Here is a 21,707-nt window from a genome sequence, read left to right as displayed (position 1 = left end):
CTAAGGCCAAAGATCACTTGACTAATTTAAATAAGCAGCTGCCCTCCTTTATTAAAATGACTATTGCAACGGTAAGCAGTTTAGAGTTGCCAGTCACGTGACCGCCATTAAGGACGGCTAGCATCACTCCCAAGCAAGATCAGATTGATGATTTATTTTAATATATTGCAGTCAACCGAGAGCATGAATGACATCATCTCCATCCACTGCTGAGAGGACACGCTGAACAGATGAAGTGCTGTTTAAAGTCAATGTTGCCCTGACTTGGGGGACAGAAGGATTAATGAGAAAATGAGAATCTGCCACATGGTGCTGCTGGGCTGCTCACTGTGGTGTCAGTGCATGCAAAGCCCCAGGGCCCCACCTGGTACCCTAACTGTGCACTTATGTTTCATTACACCTTGGCCATTACTATGCATGCTGATTGAGTATCAATCCCTCTCACTGCCACACACCTCTGCAGTCCCATGGCACTCAACTGTGAAAACTCCCGCGCTCCAAGCTGCTAAAACCACAGAGAGTAAATTATTTGTCACTCGACGGGGTGCCAATTCGGTTTCATGAGGATGACATCATGCCCATTTTACCAATAACAATGGCACTAACAAGAACTTGTAATCAACAAACCTCAGGCCTCCCCTAGCCCTGGCAGGTGCAACTCTCTTTATGCTAAAAATAAGCCAACATTCGCTTCAGCTCAAAACTATTTCTTTTATCACAATGCTAAGCAGAAGTTGGCTTCCATAAGGCCGTGCAGCTGCTGCCGCCGAGGCCGCTTCTGCAGATGCCTGCATTAATTGTATCAAGGACATACTGAACTAAGTGCTTATTCAGCACAATGGCTATTGGGGAGCAGCTGGAGGCACGAGACAAACTGTCTTGAAGGGAATGTCCCAGCCCAGTGTGTAAATTACAATGATGAAGTACAAAGAGTCTAAGTTTAAGGGTCTAATATAACTGCAGAGTGGGGCAAAAATTGAGTGTTATCAGTGGAGTCCAGATCCAATAAATAAGGAAGAGAGACTTGCAGATTTCACCACCGTTGCAGTTACTGCTGTGGGAGATATTGAGACCCATTTCCACACAGGAGGAAGGGGCACTCCTCGCTGAAAAGTATCAGTGATGCTGACACCGAGCCTCTTGCATGTGCAACTCAGAATACAATCCCTGTTTATGGGGCAATGTGAATGTGCCCACTTACATTAATAAGTGGCAAAATCAAAACAGCCTCCTTTACTACACGTAAGCAATACTTGGCTAAAAATTAAAGAGCCTGGATCGTTTTCTTCGTAAGCATCACTGTCTGCTGTTCGGGCATCTTCTCCTCTTACATTAGTGAATCTCGGGAATTAGGTGATTAAACACCATTCCAGGTGACAGGTAATTACGGACCTTCTGATCATAGAGGTTTAGATAGGGATGGAGAAAATATACCTGCCAACACCCATGGAGCGTCCTGAGTAGCTCTGTTACTATGGACAGAACACAAGCAGAAACAACATGCCAGGGTCAGATCATGAAGTCATGGCTTCTCTCTCGGTCTCTACCAGGGTCTCTGCCAGAGTCTCTACAATCACATCTATCGTCTCTAGAAAAGTGGAAGGAGGATGGCCATGCCCACGCCTTAGTGGGGAAACTGGCCTGAAAGCACACAGTGGATCCAATCACAAGATCCCTGTGACTTGACCCTCCACATAAGTCGCAAAGCTACTCTGATGTAGATTCAAGCCTTGGGAAATTAAAGTTGCTTTTTATTGAGGAATAAAGAAATAGTTAAAAATGAGAATAGTGCGACATGAATGTCAACCATCCACATAGTACGAGTACAATTCGTTTTTAATCTCAGCTAAATTCTAAAGTGGGGTAGTGCATAAAAGAAGTAGATACCCTGCTGGGGACACGGAAAAGCATTCTCAGACATGATTGACCGCACCTGTACTCAGCCTGGAAACCAAGCCATCACTGCCTCAGGCACCATTTGCTTGTCACGACAGAACTTCCCATCCATACTGTTGTCAGAGCAAAATGCTGTCACTGTCATATACAAACCACCATATAATATGCATTTCCATACAATACCAACTAACTTTATATACAAGCCCAGATGATGTGTGCATGAGGCTAGATACAAGTTCTACCCAACTTTATCCTAATAGGCACAACTCGCCCTAGTAACTCGACCTCATAGGCTAGAAAATATTAACTAATATCTATATGAATACTTGAAGAATTAAAACCAATTCAAACATGAAAGAAAACAATTTGTTGAATAAAACAAAAGGCAAGGCACTCTCATGTCCAAGTAGGTCTTTCTGATGTCTGTCCTGTGAAACAAGTCTTTGCGGGCACTTGGTATCTGACAGCTCTCTCAGCCCTGGGGCCTTATCCAGCATGTTTAGTTCTAATAGGTATCCCTTGCAGACAGCTGCCTAAGATGCTAGCGTCTTCTTTCTTCCTTGGGCGTTTCGTAAATATTTGAAACAACTACTCGTTAGCCGGAGCACATCTATTCAGTCCTGTTGTACGGCTGTGAACTGGAACAGGCTTTCCTTTATTTTGCTATCTACTGGCCACACTAGAAAACCCCTGCTGTTTGGGTTCAATCTGTCAAGGTTCAAATTATCCTCCAACTGAGAGCTAATCAAGGGTGTCTGACCTGGTTTGCAAATAAACTAGGAACAAAAGTGGATTTGTTTTTTTTCTTTCTAGGGTGCCTTAGTTCTCACAAACTGAAGCAAAATATCAGCGCAACACAAATGCAATTGCCTAAAATCAGAAACAGGCACAACTACCTCGGAAGATGGACGGGGTTACCAGGCACTTCGGAGGCCTGCTTTCAAGCTGTAAATCCATTTTTATAGAAATTGCTTTGCAAATACATCTCAAATTAAAAGTCACAGTTCATTTAATGCACGTCTGCAGCATGCAGAGAATGCAGACTTGAAGTACTGAGGCTACCCCAACGAGGATGCTGGAGAGTTCAAGTATTTGCATGGACTCCAAGCTTCAAGTTGCTGGGCACACGTGCCAGAATTAAGCTTTCAGCACCCCTAATGTACCACCATACATACACTCCCTCACTATGAAATATGAAATAGTTTCCTTGTATTTTTTTCCCTGTTGCCTCTGCTGCTGCTATTTCAGACAGGTCTCACTATATACCTCACCCTGGCACTCACTCTGGAATATTACTAATATATCCCGATACATGAAGGTCCCAGAGACAGAAATTACACCTTGGGTCTGAAGCTCAGAGTTCTTTTATTAGGTATGTCATATTAGAAAGTAGCCTAGGACAGCAAAGCTGAAGACACAGAAGAAGCTGGAGGACATCATCCAGAGCACTGTGACTGCAATTCTATCAAGGCTTTTCCTTAAACTGCAATGCATCTGCAGCATCCAGCATCTAAATACAGCACTTCCCCAAGCGGCACCAGAGACAAGGCACCCTGGCCCTGGCGAAGAGGTCTGCATTTTAAACTCTTCTCCAGCCTTAAGCAGGGACAGTTGCACCAGCGGCCAGAAGTCACTAAGCTAATGGAAGGATAGGATGAGAGGCCAGAGAGAGGTAAAAGTACAAAGATTACCTGGTACCCAATTCACGATCAACATAAAGAGTGACAAAGCAGCACAGCATGACAGCTACAGGCAAAAGCACACAGCAGTCATCAAAACAGTCATCACAATGCAAAATGGGAAAAACAAAAAAAACAAAAAACAAAAAAACAAAGATGTACATGGATTTGACCTGGCTTATGAAATAAGGCTCTGTTTATTTCAGTTAGTGGTTTTGTGAAGATTTTAAAGGTTGATTTTATTATTTTTGATTCTGCATACACATGTAAGTCTGTGTTTGGTGTATTTGTGTGAATACTGGTTCGAGTAGAGCTGGAATCACAGGTGGTTCCCCACAGCCTGACATGGTGGTGGGATCAAACTCTGGTCTTCTACAAGAGTGGTACTCACTCCAAATTGCTGCGCTCTCTCTCCAGGCCCAGGTCAGTAGTTTTCATTCCTGGAATCCATGTTTAAGAAAACTCACCAGTACTGTGGTTGAACATATGATATCAGGAATTAGATGATCCCCATTAAAGGAAGACCTGGTTTTACCCAGGATATATTCTGCCGAGCTTCCATTTAGTTTTTCCTTTGTCTATAGCATCCTGGGTAATACACCAACTATTCTGGAATGCCATGATTTAATATTCTAATATTTTGCTGAAAAAAAACCCACCCTGTTTCATAACTTTATAGCAATTCCTAATTAGAAATTAGTCATTGTTGGTTCTCATGTTCCAGCATTCATCAGAGAAAGTACAAAATATTAATAGCATTATCTTCATATCACAAACCCTCTACTTAGGAGTATTGGACAAACGTTCTTAAATAGACTAATGGTAGAAACAATAAAGAATAACACCCACACTGACCTCAGCTAATGTGCCATTAAAAAAAAAAAATCACGATTCTCTTGGATTTATTCAAAGTAAGCTATTTTAAAGGTCATCAATTTAAGTCAAGAAACATGCAATAAAATGCAAAATGTTAGGCAACCTAAAAAAAATAACACAGGTTTTCAAAATTAACACAGAGAGCTATTTTTCACATGACTAAAATATTTATGAATTTACAAAAAGCATACATTATTTGAAAAATCAAGTTCCAAAAATATTGCTGGATGAATTTAAATATTGAACTAATCATGTTAAAGAAGCTATTTAAAAATCTTTATTCAATTTATTCTCCACGTAACACTGAGCCAAGCTCCTCCCATTGCCCCCCTCTTTTTTACATAAACTAATTACATAGTGAATTACATCTGAAAGTCACTGCAATCATAACTAAAGGTCAGACCATTGAGTGTAAGTTATTTCAAGTCTAAAAAATAAAGCTCAGATGTTACTACAGTGAACAAATATAGATATAAAAATGAAAATGAATTCACTTGGTAGAGTTTCTATCAATATCATTTTTCCCCAAAGAAAAACTAATTTCTTTTGAAATAATTTTCTTCAACAATTCCTATGTAAAAGATTGTCTTTTTCCAAATATTGTCTAGCTTGCTGCTCTATGTCATGTGACATAGATAAATATATATACTAATATTCACATGAGCCCAGTCTGTGTTGTCCTCCCAAGTGACCTCACGTCTGTCTGTGAACAATCCGTCCTTCATTACCAATCAAGGCTACTAGGTGGCAATTCCTTCCCACTGGAGGACCCAAACATGTGTGAGGTTTCTTCTGAGAACATTCCCTACCCCTGGCTGCTAAGGCTTCCTTCCTATCTAATTATGAGAATCATCACAGCACACAATGTGCACTCATTCAAAACACATTTACTGAACATTAATTGAAACATGGGGAGAAGTGAGCCCCAGGCAGTCCTTACTGCCAAGGTGGTCAAGTGGAAGGCATAAGTAGACTGCTCTACGGCTAGCAAGGTCTATCACCACAGAGAAACAAAGCATTCTCTACGGCTGGGGCCACATTCTGCTGCTAAAAAAAATAGCTACTGAGCCAAATTATGAAGGGCCATGCAAAGCACTTCACTCTCTAGGACCTTTCAACCCACTGTGACCCCAGACACCTTGAATCGGGATGACCTGGGAGTTTAACAATGCAGACTCCAAGGCCCTACCCAACGAACCAGTATAGCATTCCCAAGTCCGCAAAATACCTAGGCAATGCACAGATACTCTGCAACATGGAAAATATGCTTGAAATCCAGTGCCTCTTCTGAAAAGGTTACCCAGGCATGGACATGTGAGGCCAGGCATGAGTAGGTACACACAGAGCATTAAGAACATGGTTTAAAGAGCACAGCACAACTCTCAGGCCCCACCCGGTTTTCTCAGGTCCTTTCTCCTTGTTCACTTCTTTTGAGTTTAGTTAGATAAACCAAATTATGTCTTCCACTCTGTAAGAATGTAGTAAGGGTGGGGTTATGGCTGTAAGAATTGCTGTCCTATCACCAGGAACCATGACGTGCAGAAACATCCCAAACTCACACAACCATCGGTTCTGAGCTTGCTGTACACGGCTGCGTAAGCCACTGTGCTTACTGATAATAGCGGGATTGGATTACTGTACAGCACTTTGCTGTTTTGGTGAAGAACGGGACAGGTACAATTGTGCGTCTGAAGTTGTTGGCTCAGAGACTTTAAGAAATCCATTTATCCTCTTTCCTCCTCAGTTTTCCCATCTGGAAACTAAAAGCAAAGCCTATCTAGCAGACACGATGTGTAGAAGCTGCCAGTGCAGGGCTCTGTGTGTGGGACTTGGAAGATTCTTGCTATGGGGCTCCTTCCCGTTCTGAGGGATCAATACGGAGGGTGAGAGAGAGGAAGGTCCGAGAGAGGAAGGTCCTGGGCCAACAAGCCACTGCCAAAGCAGGCTGCATTTCTTACAACTTTCACCCTATACTGCCGCACTGCTTCCTCTAAAGTACATACGATTTATATTTAGTATCCTGTTACTTCATTCATTGTTTTCTTGCTGTTAAGCTAGTGTGAACGCCTGTTGAATCCACCACTGAATTCTAAGAATTTGGCATGACAAATGCTATATACTGGTCCCACAATCAATGTTTGCTGGAGGAACATGAGTAAGATGATATAATATATACATTAACAGGGTCTTATGGCACTTTTCTTACTGTAGTGTGCTGCTTTCTTTTCGGAGTGATCAGTTTCAGAAAGGAAAACAGGATTCTCCAATCTCCAAAAGGGAGAACAAAGAACCACCTTGCAAGGGAGTAATAATTAAGTCTTAGCCTTTTTATTGAGATTATAACATAAGTACAAAATTTCTGTCCCTTTCCTCCCTCCAAGACCTCCTGTATTTTGAAGATTTCCTTCAAAATCATGACCCCATTTTCATTACTTATAATTGCATGCATATACACATGACAAGATAGAAATCTTGTAAGTATCCCACACTGATCTGAAACCTGTCATCCTCCAATTCATCCTCCAGAGTGAAGGGACTACATGCAAGCCACTTAATTTGGCATCTCCCCAAGTAGTCATACAAAAGCCACCGAGATCCCTGTCATAGAAAAGAAATGAGAGGCGGGAGCACAGTGGCCAGCAAAGTGCCTACAGCACAGCCATCAGGAGCTGAGTTCAGATCCCCAGCACAAACAAAATATAAAAACTGTGCAGGGCTGTGTGGACCTACAACCCAGGACCAGGGAGATGGGGATGAGAAATCAGTGAAACTCATTGTCCACAGCCTAGAAAAATCAGTGAGCGCCAAGATCAACGGGAGATCCATGACAAGAACTAGGTAGAAGATAACCTCTAGACTCTTAGTAGACTTGTATTAATTGCTTTTCTGTTGCTATATAATAAGACACCATGTCTAAGACAACTTATAGAAGTAAAAGTTTCTTTCGTCCATCATGGTGAGCAGGAGCAGGAAGCCGAGAAATCACATTTTCAACTGCAAACAAAGCAGAGAGAGAACCGGAAGTGGGGCCAGGTTATTAGTTCTCAAAGCTCACCTGCAGTGATGCACTCTCCAGTGTGCAGACACCCACACACCAAAAAAAGGGAGGGGGTAAGAAAAGGGCTAGGTTCAGTGAGTGACGGGAGGACAGGGTGGGGCCAGTGAGAGTGGTGAATGTGGTGTGAGCAGAGGATGCAGCCGGAGGCTATGGGGCCCGGAGGGGCCAAGCGCAACCTGCACTCCAGCATAAGCTTCACAGCTCACTCTGCCGCAGAGCACGCCCCTTGGCCCCTCCTAAGTCACCACTTTTATCTTCCAGCTCACCATCTTCCTTTCCCTAAGCTACTATTCTCAACCGTGTTATCTTCTACCGCATAAATGAATCATGTTAAATGTTTTCCAATAAACATGAATCACGATAGATGTTTTCTAGTAAAGATGTAGATTTCTACAATATAAAAATTTAAATCTTCTTAAGTTTATTCTTCAAAAAAATACACACAAAATTACAAGTACTAACACGTTACTTCAGTATTTATGTAAACAGAAGGTCTGTGCTGGTTTGAATGAAAATGTCCCCCCTAGGCTCAGGTATTTATACACTTGCTCCCCAACTGGTGGCGCCGTTTGGGGAGGTAGCACTGACTTGTTGGAGGAAGTGCAGCACTGGAAGGGAGTTTTGAGAATTGATAACCTGGCCCCACTTCCGGTTCTCTCTCTCCTTTGTATGCAATTGAAGATATGATTTCTCAGCTTCCTGCTCCTGCTCACCATGATGGACGGAAGAAAATCTTACTTCTATAAGTTGCCTTAGATGTGCTGTCTTATTATAGCAACAGAAAAGCAATTAATACAAATCTAATTAGTTCATTAGCATCGATTAAGAGATTATTTCCAGAATAAAAGGCATGTTTGTTTTATAAAACATGTTTAAGGAAGTTAAAGGTCCCTTGATTCTCCTAATTATAAGAAATTCTGCTTTCAAAGAATGAAGTCATTCTCATCAAAATACATGATAGTTAAGGAAAGAATTTTAGTAAAATTGAAAACTACACCCAGAAAATATTTAGGTGATTGATTCTCAAAATTATGGTGATATATATATATATATATATATATATATATATATATATATATATATATATATACATATATCCATCCTAACATATAGCTCCCTTAATCTATTCAGAGAGCTACTACAAAATATCTTGGAGTATGAACAGTATGTATTTATTACCCATAGCTCCAGAGGCTGGAATGCCAGAAACAAGGGACCATCAAGGGGCCAGATTCCCGCTCTGTTTCAAGGATGGAGACTCTGGCTGCATTCTCACACATGGAAGGGTGCAGGAAGCAAGAATCCTCACAGGGTGAAGAGAGCAGTCTCCTCCAGCTCTCACCTACAACGGTAGTAAAACTGGGCTCACGTGCAAAGTGCCTCTCAATAAACCTCCTAATAGGGTCACTGAGGGATTTAATATAAACTGAGGAATCCTCGAAGTTGACAACCATCCAGACCATAGGAAGCTCCTGGTGAGTATCAGAACCTTTTGGGGGTAGATGTGTAGAATCTGTATTCTAAAAGCTTCCTTAAAGAATGGATGCTGGTACATCCATCATCTGCATCCAACACAAAGTTCAAACTGAAGCTCCAGCATCATTAAAAGGCACCGTCTTTAGGTGCAGGGAAGGCCTTGGAGGTTCCTTTCCCTTCCCTTCCGTAATTAACTCCAGAGCACAGAGAACAAGCTGCCACTGGAAACAGAGACTGGGCCCCTAGCAGACTTTCAGCAAATCCTGGACTGCCCATTTTCAGAACTATGAGTACTTAACTTTCTGTTCTTTGTAAACTACCAGCTCTGTGTCATTTTGCTGTTTATGAGACAGGATCTTACAATCTAACCCTGGTCGGCTTGGAACTCACTGAAAAGATCAGGCTCACAATAACCTACTGGACTCTACCTGTGGACCGTTGGAATTAAAGGTATGTCCCACTACTCCCTGCCGTTTTGTTTTTGGGAAGGTGCCTTACTGTGTTATTCATACTAGTCTTAAACTCTAGAATTCAAGCAATCCTCCTTTCACAGCAACCTGCACATCCTGGAACCCAGATATCTGGCACCACGTCCAAGTATTATATTGTAGAAGCACAAATAGAAGAATGCAGAAGTCTTAACATAAAAATGAAAAGAGATACACATACTTATTACATGAAAAAATGCAGGTAAGATTTTTGTAACCACACATAAATAGCAAATTTCACTCTTTCACTGAGTATTTTGATCAAATGGTAGCATTAGTTAAAATACTTCCGCAAAGTCTCCAGAGGTGGTCTACATTTCACCTTCATCTCTGTTATGGACGGTGACTTATTTGAGAAAAAATGCATAATATCAGGTTTATGACAAAGCTACTAGATCAAGAATTTGGCCAGATATTTCCATCAAAAAATGGTCTAGAGATCAGATTCCTTCTGAGTTTAAAATTCACACTTACAGTTACACCTTAGCAATATTCAGTGTCCTTGACTAGAAACTCGACATATTAATAAGATAGTTTTGAAGGTGCTAAACACACGGCCAGAGCAGAGGAGAAGAGCAGTCTCCATGCCCACTGGTTCAGTACTGGCACAAATGTCATGGGCATTTTTCTGCTTTTAATGAGACCTGCCCAGAGGATGAGACCCATACTTGGCACTATGAGGAGAGCCAAGAAGATGTGGCAAGGCAGATCATGTAGCATAGCGGGGGAGGTCCTACTTCTATGATTCTGAAGGGGCATAGCATTAAATGACTCCTAATGACTTGTTACTATGCCTGCAGAGTAGTGCATCTCAAAACCCTCACTGGGGAAGCTACTCTTTGCAGTATATGGTGATTAATTTAAAGACTCACAACTGGTCGGGGGGAAGAGAGTAAGAGGCTACAGAGTGTTCAACCCTAAATGGAGAATCTATGTGAAATCCCCTCCTTCCAAGACACAGCATCATTACAGAAAAGAGATGGGAAGATGGGAAGAGCAGGAAGCAGTACAAGATTAGAACACAACATGGCAATTCCACATGGGAACTCACAGTGCATCTGGCAGCATGCACAACAATGTGAGATCACGAGACAAATATCCCAGCATGGAAGGGAGAGGAGTATCTAATTCTACCCCTATCTATGAAACCATTGGCAATTTATGGATGCTGGGAGAGGAAGAACCCATTTTCTTTACGGCTATGGCCCGGGTTGGTTGAATACACTCCAGCATACAGCCCCACACTCCAAAAAAAAAAAAAAGTATTTTATATATATATATATATATATATATATATATATATATATATATATATATATATATATATCACACACTGCATGAATTGTACCTACTGGTTTCTTGTTTAATTGTTATTTCGTTGTTTGAGGACATGAAGTCAGGTGGATAGGAAAGGGAGATTGGGTCTTGGAGAAGTTGAGGCAGTGGTAAACATGATCAAAATACATTGTATGACATCCTCAAGAACCAATATTATATATTTTAGAAGAACTAATTGTAAGAATGTAGGATAGGGGCAGAGCTCTGGGGTGGATCTCCACTATTACCTACTCACCTACCTACACACACACACACACACACACACACACACACACACACACAGACACACGCATGCACACACACACATGCACATGCACACACATAAACATGTGCACACATGCACATACACACACGCACATACACACACATGCACATAATTATTTAATCACTCATTTCCTTAATCACTCAGTTCATTTAATCATCAACTTCTTTTTACTCAACTACATCGTCACTGTTGGATTTCTAGCCTCTGGCTTTCACCCTGCTCTTGTTAACACTATCAGAAATGATACATTAAAGGGCATGCATCTCCAAGTCAGCAACCCAAGCCAAACTTTGTTCCTATATCACGAGCAGCAAGAAATGTGTTAGAACTGACCAAGACATATAGAGAGCAGGTGGAGGGCAACAAATAACAAGAAATACAGGAATTTATAACCTCTGCAGACAGCCAAGGTCCCACTAACAAACATTGTTTTTCATGCAGAAAATTGTGCTCACCATACGTGACATTGTGTAAGGGTGTTTACGGCAATTTAATATCCACGGGAGCAGGAGAAGAAATTTAATAAGTTTTCAAATGAAATGAACTGTCAGCCAGTGTGAGAAACTGCAGACTCTGCAGAACGAGCACGAACTGCTGGCACCATGGAGTAGTGCTTCTTCCCAGAAAACATCCCAGGAAGGTCGGGTTCAGAAACCACCAGGTAACATTACCGCTTTCACAACTTCCCAGGGTGGTGAAATTTCCCAAAAACAACCTTCCACACTAACTTACAACTTTCAAAGTTCACCAAAACCACCCCAGAAACAGATCAGCTTCAGTTCAAACTCTGAGAACACACCCTTGGAGCACTTTTGTCCCAGTGTCACCCAGGGTAATTTGCAAAGTGCTGCTAAGAATGCACAATAACAAAGCAAGTGCATTTTATGTATTAGTCATTAAGCTGAGCGAAGTGCACACACCCAACTTATAAGAGAGTAGATGCCTGTGACCTGGCAGCAAAGCAGTCTCCAGTTATTTCTCAGCTGAAAATCAGGATAGCCGGTACCACTAAACATCTGGGTCATACAATCCAGTCTGTGTTCAATTAACTGCACTAGATGAACACCTGAAGACAAGTAGCATTTCCTGCTCATTTCCAAAACATAGACTTTACATGCCACCTTTTCCTTACAGGCTCCAAGAAGCACAAGGAATTACATGAGGCAGGATTATTTCTATGTTAGCCACTCACCCAACAATTATTGAATACTGGCCAACCCATGCAAACTACCACATAAGCTTCAACCTAACATCTTCTATAGAAGCTGCCCGGGACCAATCACAGCATATACAGAAAGCATCGCCTTTCTACAGCTCAAGTCTATTACCAGAAATACAAACTGCTTCCAATGCATGCTCAGGAAATATCTATTGAGTAAATAGTGGCCATATAGTTCCAATAGTGACTTTAACTCAGGGTGACATCACAGGCCTCTAGCACAACAAACACTCCAATATTATGAATGGTATTTTGGATCTTAAGGGTCAGCAGAGTGACCATGGTTGATCACTGAGGACCAATGACCAGCAAGACCTACACAGAGACCACTGATGAGTACTCAGACGAGCAAGGAGTGTCCGTGTTAGGGGAGGGGGGAGCGATGGAAGGGCTGACAAGGAGCGACACCACTATTGATACTTGGGTATGTTTTTAAACTCCACATGTGCTTATTTAAATTGTTAAAAGGTCGATGAGCTCTTATAGCCTAAGACTTTCTTCATGGTTCTGTACACTTAACATTTCATCATTCCAAAACCAGGTATCGTAATGCATGCCCTTGAAGGAAAAGGCAGCAGGTTCGGAAGTACAACGTTATTCTCACCTGCTAGCAAGCTGTAGGCCAGCTAGGGTTAGGTGAAACGTCATTACTCCCACTCGGTACCCTCTTTCCTAAACAGAGAGGAGTGCCTTAAAACACAGTCCATGTGGCTTTAATCTTTTTAATCCCTACACTTTGCAAAGTAAGTACTCCATAACTGTCAGCTGTGTCTTCGATCCTATCTGCATGATGACAAATGAGTCTTCTAGTCCTCAGGCCTACAAGCATGGAGAGGTCCCACGGTACACTGTGTGCCTGCCTTCCGACCTTCCTGAAATCATGAAGCTTACTCTTTCCCCACCTTTCTAGATTGTAAGGATTTCCAGGATAGTAAAATTATCTTTTCTCTTTCAAAGGACGCACAGCTTTATGCAGCTTTCATTTTCATAGTCCATTACATATAATTATTTAATGTGTGGTGCTTAAATCCCTTTAGAGTTGACAACACATAGCAAGCACACTTATGCAAGTGATCTATAAGGGACATTTGCTTGATTATTTTATTTGAATATTGTACAAATGAAAAGATAAGGGAATTAGACATTTAACTGCCATACAAATTAATAGGATGCCATTATTGGTCTCATTTTTATCTTATCAAAGCAAAATCATTCTACAGTAATCATCACTAGAGGTGATAGTCAAAGGGGGGCTTTATGTAAGCGCCACAATGGAGCAATTTGGATAATACAACAGAAAATCCAATATTGCTCCTAGCCTTAACTGCCCAGTATACAGCAGGAAGCAATGTCTGTCATCTCATTGTTTTGCACAATTAATCTTAGCTCCTTGCCAGCCTGGAGCTCCAAATATGATTTTTAAAATTTCAGCACTAATATTGAAATCACTAGGCATCAAAAATTGTTTTTTTATTCTGAATACTCCATCCATAATTTACATTATATCCTGTAGCTGATTAATGTCACATCCCTTGCAAGGGCTTTTCAGATTTATGAGGGCAGAAAAAGGTGTGTGTGTGTGTGTGTGTGTGTGGTGAGAGAGGGGGCAGGGGGAGCAACACACAAATGAGATCTAGAAAAGCACACGATAGCTGTGCAAACGCCCCATCCATCATCCCCACATTTTGATTCAGAGACAGCAATGGAAGGTGCTGTTTCCACACCACTCACCCTGCACACACACAAAGGTTTGCTCCATTGAGAACACAACTGAAGCTGATTGATTAGCTGCTAGAGAAAAATCGATACAAATATCCTAGAAAACACCAGCCTGTGAATTCATTCTGGCTCCAACAAAGTCCTGGTCACTGCTCGACGTGTTCTTCTAGATATCTACAAATGCAGCTACACGGAACCCAGCAATCTCAGCCCAGGGACCACATTTAATCCCTATGATTTCATTAAAGGAGAAAAAATCCTGACTCAGCAACGAGAAGGAGGCAGGGAAGACAATTTCCCAACACACAAATGTAGATACTCCCCCACACTGAAAAACCCTGAGAAAGTAGAGAGTCAATGAAAAATGCCCAGAGGACTAAAGTGAGGAAAAATCAGGGAAAGCAGCTAAGAAACCAACCAAACATGTCCATGCTTTATGCATAAGAGAAATGAAGGTTTCTGTTTATGAGCTATAATCCTGACTCTGATGCTGTCCATTCAAAAGTTCACAGGCACAGCTTTGGAAGGCAAATGCAGGGACGGCAGATTCAACACTTCAGGAGGCCATTTTATCCCTAATGATTTCCTGACTGGCTTGCATTCTCTTCTGAGTGCTGCTTGCCTTTCAATAGGCTTTAGTTGGCACATTCACTATACAGATAGGAGATAATTTTTTTATAAACAAAACATTTCAAGAATATGCTACTAAGGAAGAAATTACATAGTTGTTGTATATTCTATTACATGACAGGAACCTGGCTTCTAATCTTCGTCTATCCAAATTTAATCATCCATATTACTGGTACTCAGAAGCTAGTAAGCAAAATAAGAAAAGGAAAAAAAGAAAATGCCACGAAGCAGGGTGCAGTGGCTCATGTGCTTCTAGCACTCTGAAGGCAGAAGCAAGAAGACTGTTCAGGTTTGAGGCTGCCCTAGCTCACATAGTTCAGTGTCCCAAACGCAAAGATCTCGTCTTACAAAAACAGAAAAGGAAAAGGAAGAGGCAGGGAAAGGAAGAGGGGAGCATTTTAAGGAAGGAAATGTACCTGTGCTAATAAAGTAATTTACTGGCAGCAAACTTACACCCCCTCTGTAAGTAACTCTTCACAGACAGAGACACGACTCTTACTCACAATGGGGCCAGCCTTCTAAAGAATGGTTTTGAATCAAAGGCACATGAATTCTTACAGAATAAAGAAAAGTTAAAAATAAGAAAAATGGAACATTTCTTCTATTATGTTACCTATAAAATTATCTTTTGAGACTTGATAATACAAACTTTAGGACTCATTATGACCCATAAAGTTTCAAAGTCCTTTGTAAATAATGGTACCCATTCAAGGTGTTTATGGTGTGAGCTTACAAACTGGAATTTCCTATCATCAGGACTGAAAGTGAGTGTCGTGTTAACTAGCTCATCTATAGAGAATTTTCTCATATATTTTAAAGCAAAAGTAACCCCTGTGCTTGGATCCCAGTTATCTATGTCTGTTACAGATGCTACAATGTTCCTTGATCCATTTACAATCTGTTCACTGTATGAAACATTATCTACTTTCTTCCCCTTCACTCCGCCAATATCATGCATACACTGTCTAGAATTCTTACAATAGACAATGCTAAATTAGTAATGAAGACAAACTACAGCTTGGAGAGGCCAGACAACCAGGTCAGACCACCTGGCAGTGAGCAACAGAGCACTGCTCCAAACCCAAAGTGCCTAGAGCAAGCCTCCTGCACACAGTGGCACACTGGGCCCCTTAGCAAGGTATGGTCTCAGTGCTTCAGCAACAACACCACAGGTCAATCAAATGAGCCTGCAGTCATCTGAGAACCAGGGAGGGTCTCACTACCAACTCTAAGGCACAGATAACAAGAAGACAAGCTTCAAGCTAACACTCAGTTCAAATGAAAATAACAGACAAATCACTAATGACAACAATACCATGATCTTCTGGAACTTTCTAAGTGTTACTGGCCTGTGATAAGCCCGGGTCAGTCATCATCATAAGCCTAACACTACACAGCTGACACTACCAACTATCCCAGAAGAAACTGCATGCTGCTCAGAAGAGAAATAAGACTGCTGAGGTGGAAGCACTTACAAGAGTTCCCAATTTATAAAATCCATGTTCTCTTTCTCCTCAGTCCTGTATGAGACATGGGTTGGTCCATACAAAGTCATGATGCAAGCCCATCAAAAGTATGGCTTAATTATGAAGTAATAAAGAATATTCTATACTTCCTAAAAGTTATTTTATATCTCTATAGTTTTCAATCTTCTCAAGTGAAATGAGATAGGTTTGTTTGTCTATGCAATTTCATAATGTTGAAAAATATACTTCCTATACTTGTAGAAGCTGTCCCATAAATCAGTTATACTTAATCTCTCCATTGTCAGACGGATGTGAGGAAACATGAGGCCCAGTCAAAAGTGCCAGCCAACAGGACCAGGTGCAGAGAATAGGTCGCTATCCAAACTCCTGCCCTTCTGAAAAAGGCTTTCAGGAATCACACTGAAGAAAAAGACAATCTTTCAGAACACAGAAAACCCAACAATAAAACGAGTGCTACCAAGAGCCAACAAGGACATCAGTGCTGCTGAATACGAACATGGCAAAGGAATAAGTTAAAAAGAAATGGTCTATAAAAATGGTTTTATGGCAATAAATGACATAAAATGAATGTCATTCTCTATTACACGAAACAGTCCAATTCATATCGATAAAAGCTTTAGATGGATCAAATAAAGGAATATGTTTGTTTTTCAAACACTTAGGGTTTAAGTGCTGAACACAGTTTTCCAAGTTACTTGCTAAGAGGAAAACATCGCCAGTAACTATTAACCCACAAGAAGAGGAGACAATAGGCAATCCACATGTTGGGTGTAAAAACATACCACTGTTATATACACAGAGTAAAACAAAGACAAAAGAGGAAGTTCACGGCTTAAGCAGTTATGTGTCAAAACAGCCGTGACTCATGTTAAAGATAAGCTGTGCTGTTTGCTGAGGGCAGGAGCCAGTGATTCAGGCAGCAGTAAGCAGTCCAGGCAGAATGTTTCTCTCAGGACCCCACCAAAACCACTCTTCCCCAGCCCCGACTTTCCCAGCTGTGCAGATCTCTCTCTCTCTCTCTCTCTCTCTCTCTCTCTCTCTCTCTCTCTCTCTCTCTCTCTGTCCCCCCCCTCCCTCCCCCTTGTTTTCCTTTTCCATGATATCTAGACATGCTTGAAGCTCCAATGTGTTTTTACCTGAGTGGTTAAATAGAAAAATGGTGCAAGACCATAACCAATAGAAATACAACTTGAGCAATTAAATCAGATACTATGCTCTGGTAGGTGAGCAGGCAGACACACACACACACACACACACACACACACACACACACACACACTTCCGACAGCTAAAGAATCTGGAACATTTAATGGGAAGTATTACTTAGGAGATGGATATGACTTATTAAGAACACGGACTTCATACATAATCATAGAAACTCTTACCTTGAAAGGACTGCTTGGCTCTCTCTACAAGTTCATCAATGGGATAGCTGGCCAGGTTTCCTCTGGCATGTTTAGTTTTGCAGTAGGTACAAGCATTGAGACACCTGTTCAAATGGGAACAATAAATAAGGCTCGAAAACTTAAAGACATGGCATACATAAACTGGCAGCAGAACAAACAGTGCAGTAACAGACATTTTAGTAACATTTGCTTAATTTATAAGAGATACAAAAATAATTATCTAAATGATTCATATCTACCGTCTATGAAGAACAGAGTTGGTAATCCTTGTGACTTTTAACTATGAGAGAATGATCATAGAAAGCCACAGATTATCCTAAAACACACAACTCTGCAAGGAGCAAAGTTTGTAACTGCTTTGTGATTAAACACATTTTTTTCAGGACCCAAGTTTATAAACTCCATGATTAATCAAATGAAATTCAAAACAGCAGTTGTTAAAAAAAAATTCTCATAAACCACCAAAAATTTCTTTGGCCATCAAATAACTAGAAAAGTCTTAGTGTTGCTCATATGTAGCTTTTTATTGGGAATATTAAAGCATATTCATTGAATCTTTAGCTAAGGATTTAAAATAAATGAATAGACAACTGCAGTCTCATAAAATTAGAAACTTTTAGAAAATTTCAGACTATTTTTATTCCACGAGGAAAATATTAAGATGCTCCTGTGACTTCCATGAGCTAGAAAAACTAACAGGATGGCAACAACACAAGCTGTGAGAAATGCAAAATCTGACTCGTGTCCCAACAGTCTTCATCCATGGTTCAAACTTACTGTTTCTAAACTAGAATATTGATTCCTTTAGTTTAAAAGCACAATGTAATAAGTGTATTACAAAATAAAAGAAACAATTTTGGTATACAAAAAGACGAAGTTTAAGAACACTGGCGGAAACTGAAGTTGTCTATCCGTGCGGTTCAGTATCCACTATATGGAACGAGGCTCTCAAAGGACCACTGTTATACAAATGCTCTAAATTTTCACATTGTAACAGCAGAACTTGACAAGTGAACCTTACCAACATGGTTTTACTGGTATATAGCTGTGAGATATATATGAATTACTGGCCTTGGTAGTCAAACTAACAATGTCTAATAGTCTTATGGTTTTCTAGGGAACAGTAACATGTACATTTTGAAATGTATTTTACTATTTAGCTGACCATTGATCATTAACTGCCAACACTGTCCTCCCAAGTAATTTATATTTCATTTAAAAAACTGAAGACCTTCTGCATGTCTAGAAGAATGATGCCTAGCTATGCTGTTTCCTTCTGTACTGTAGCCCTCTGTTCCCTCCTCACTAAGGAAAACAACTTGTTAAATATGGTCCACAAGCTCTCCTTTGGCCTCATTTGTGTGGTGGAAGTGGGAGTGGGGAGGGAGCAGAGCGTATTACAAAAATGTCCACCAGATTTCAACTACAGGTTGAACAAACCCCTGAAATAAATGTGAATAAAGCATCCTCGAAGTGGATTGCTAAAGTCTGTGTTTAGTAGAAGTAAGGCTCTGGGTTAGGTTTCCAGCATTTCCTGTATGAAAAAAACAACACAAGAGCAAACACCCAAAACAGTAGGAACCATTAGGATACATGCATACAAATGAAGACAGAAGGTGCTCACCCCTTAGGAGCTGAGATAAAGCAACATATATTTGACAACACTTAGTCTCCTGACTAAGGCCATTTGTTTAAACTGTGCATCTCTCCCTCAGTCTGAGAGCCTGGAGCCAGGTTTCCTGTCCACACTGGCCTCTGCCTGTGTCTGCATGCCCACTGTCAGTCATCTGTTCTGTGTCTCATCTTCTTGCTATGTCACCACATAATGACTTGTTCTGTTTCAAATTCTGGAACTCAATTCCCAGTACTGTGCTGGGAACACTGGGAGGCCAGTGTGCTGTCTGACTCTTCCTCAAAGTGTTCTCATGGACCTGGGATTCCCCTCTAACTGGCACTCCCTGAAGTCAGCACTCTTCCAGGCAAGATGCCATGTCAGGCTCTAATGATACTCAGGGACCCTGCTCTCACCTTTGCCTCATCCAGACGGAGGGAAATGACAAGTCCAGGGACAATGTTGGGAGAAGCCACTATCACTTCTGACTGGGCTTGCTTCTTAAAAGACACCACACCAAAGGAAAGGGTGTGGGAAGAAAAATGGGCAGAAGGAAGGTGGAAGAAGTGTTCTAAACAAAACACAGGAGAACTGATAAAGCTAAACCATGTAGAAAAGCTTGACAATTGGTCAAGTTTACATAGCAGTCACTCAGTATTTGTGCACTGTCATGTGACAAGTCTGCCCAACTCTGAAGAGCACATGTGCTGTATGTCCAATTCTGTGGACCATGTGTACTCAGTGTCCAACTCTGTGGAGCATGTGCACTGTGTGTCCGACTCTGTGGAGCATGTGTACCGTATGTCCAACTCTGTGGACCATGTGTACTGTATGTCCAACTCTGTGGAGCATGTGTACTGTGTGTCCAACTCTGTGGAGCATGTGTACTGTATGTCCAACTCTGTGGAGCATGTGAACTGTGTGTCCAACTCTATGGAGCATGTGTACCGTATGTCTAACTCTGTGGAGCATGTGAACTGTGTGTCCAACTCTATGGAGCATGTGTACCGTATGTCCAACTCTGTGGAGCATGTGTACTGTGTGTCCAACTCTATGGAGCATGTGTACTGTATGTCAACTCTATGGAGCATGTGCACTGTATGTCCAACTCTGTGGAGCACATGTATTGAAGACAGCTTAGTTTACAAAGCAGGTGTGGAAACCAAGCAACAGTTCCCTACTGTCTTATTCAATAACAGAAGTGCAGCCACTCCATGAAAAACTGCCTGCGAAAATGTACTAAAATGAGTGATATTCTAAAACATTCCTAATAAAAACCCAGGAAATATAAATACTACATTAGGAATTCAAAATATTCTTCACTCAACCACTCTTCCACACATTCTGGATGAGAGATTTTGAATTCTAAATTTCCACTGAATAAGATAGATTAATTCTTATCTGTCAAAAAAAAAAAAAAGACCCTTGCTATTGTTAGCAACCTTAAACTCAACAATTCTAAAGTGCACCTTTCTGAATCTAAAGTGCATACTTCTGTAAACATGTCACAACAGGACCAACTCAAGCAGTAAGTCTTATGTCTAACTTCTAAATAGGAGGGTCTGTTAGAATACAGAGGAAAATCGCAGTGCCAGAGCACTAAAGAATGAGCTTTTTGATATTTCAAAACAATGGTGGGTTTTTTGTTGTTGGTTTTGTTTTGTTTTGTTTTGTTTTGTTTTGTTTTGTTTTGTTTTTTTTGCAGTCACCAGGAGCTGTGTTGACCAATTGCTTCAACACTTTAAAATAAGGGAATTCATAACAGACAGTTTCAATTGTCCATAAGCAATTAAGGAACTGTCCAAGAGTAAGACTGAGCCTGTTTCTTCAACAGTCAGAAAACAAAAGATCTTTGAAGGCTCACCACTGAAAGCCAAAGCCAAACCGAGGTGGCTGCTGAACTGCGAGGACGCAGGAAACCCTCCACCTACCCTGGCTGTGGCGACAGCAGAGAAAGCTCAACACACCTGCACATCTTGTGAGCTGGCCACTGGCCAAGAAACACTAACCAGCTCAGGAGCAAAGCGAGATTAGGCTGAACTCAGCAGCATGGCCCAAAGTCTGCGAGAGCACACGTGGGGCAGCACTTACAAACTACATAGAGCAAACGAAAGAAATAACAAGGTGGATCAAAATTGGGAGTTCCCATGGACACAGGAGAATGCACTGATGCAAGAGCTGAACCACATGAAGGGAATAAGAAGAAACCCTCTTCACACAGTCTCTTCACAAACCTTAGATACTGTAAGTTCTGCTCTAAAACGTAACTCGTGTCATTTGTTTTGGATGGAGAGGAGCAGAGTGAGAAGCCTCACGTGACTGAGGCTCCTGTTTCTCCTCGATTCTAGGTTGAGAATGCGTTTGAATATGCGAACCCACTTGAGAATCAAGCATTACCAGGGAAGTAGAAATGACTGAAACAGTGCAGTGTGGCCCTTCCTACACTTTAGTCCTTACTTTCCTTAAAATCAGTTACTACTGTGTAAAAAATGTTTAGAAGTTTCAAGTGCGACAAAACAATAAGCTCTTTGGAGCTAAGTCTTGGAAAAGCTATGATG

The 21,707-nt window shown here is 41.2% G+C and overlaps 1 protein-coding gene across 9 annotated transcripts in view; it reads right to left on the bottom strand.

Moving 5' to 3' along the window:
* Nucleotides 1-21,707, bottom strand: part of Cdkal1 (CDK5 regulatory subunit associated protein 1-like 1) — a 552,607-nt gene that overhangs the window by 292,000 nt on the left and 238,900 nt on the right. For all 9 annotated transcript variants that reach the window (XM_063276598.1, XM_063276594.1, XM_063276597.1 and 6 more), the window contains 1 exon segment: nucleotides 17,517-17,620. In XM_063276598.1, coding sequence (XP_063132668.1) covers nucleotides 17,517-17,620 — 104 coding nt within the window.

The sequence above is a fragment of the Rattus norvegicus genome, chromosome 17, assembly GCF_036323735.1.
Source record: "Rattus norvegicus strain BN/NHsdMcwi chromosome 17, GRCr8, whole genome shotgun sequence".
In the NCBI taxonomy this organism is placed as follows: domain Eukaryota; kingdom Metazoa; phylum Chordata; class Mammalia; order Rodentia; family Muridae; genus Rattus; species Rattus norvegicus.
This window is presented reverse-complemented; position numbering and strand designations above follow the sequence as displayed.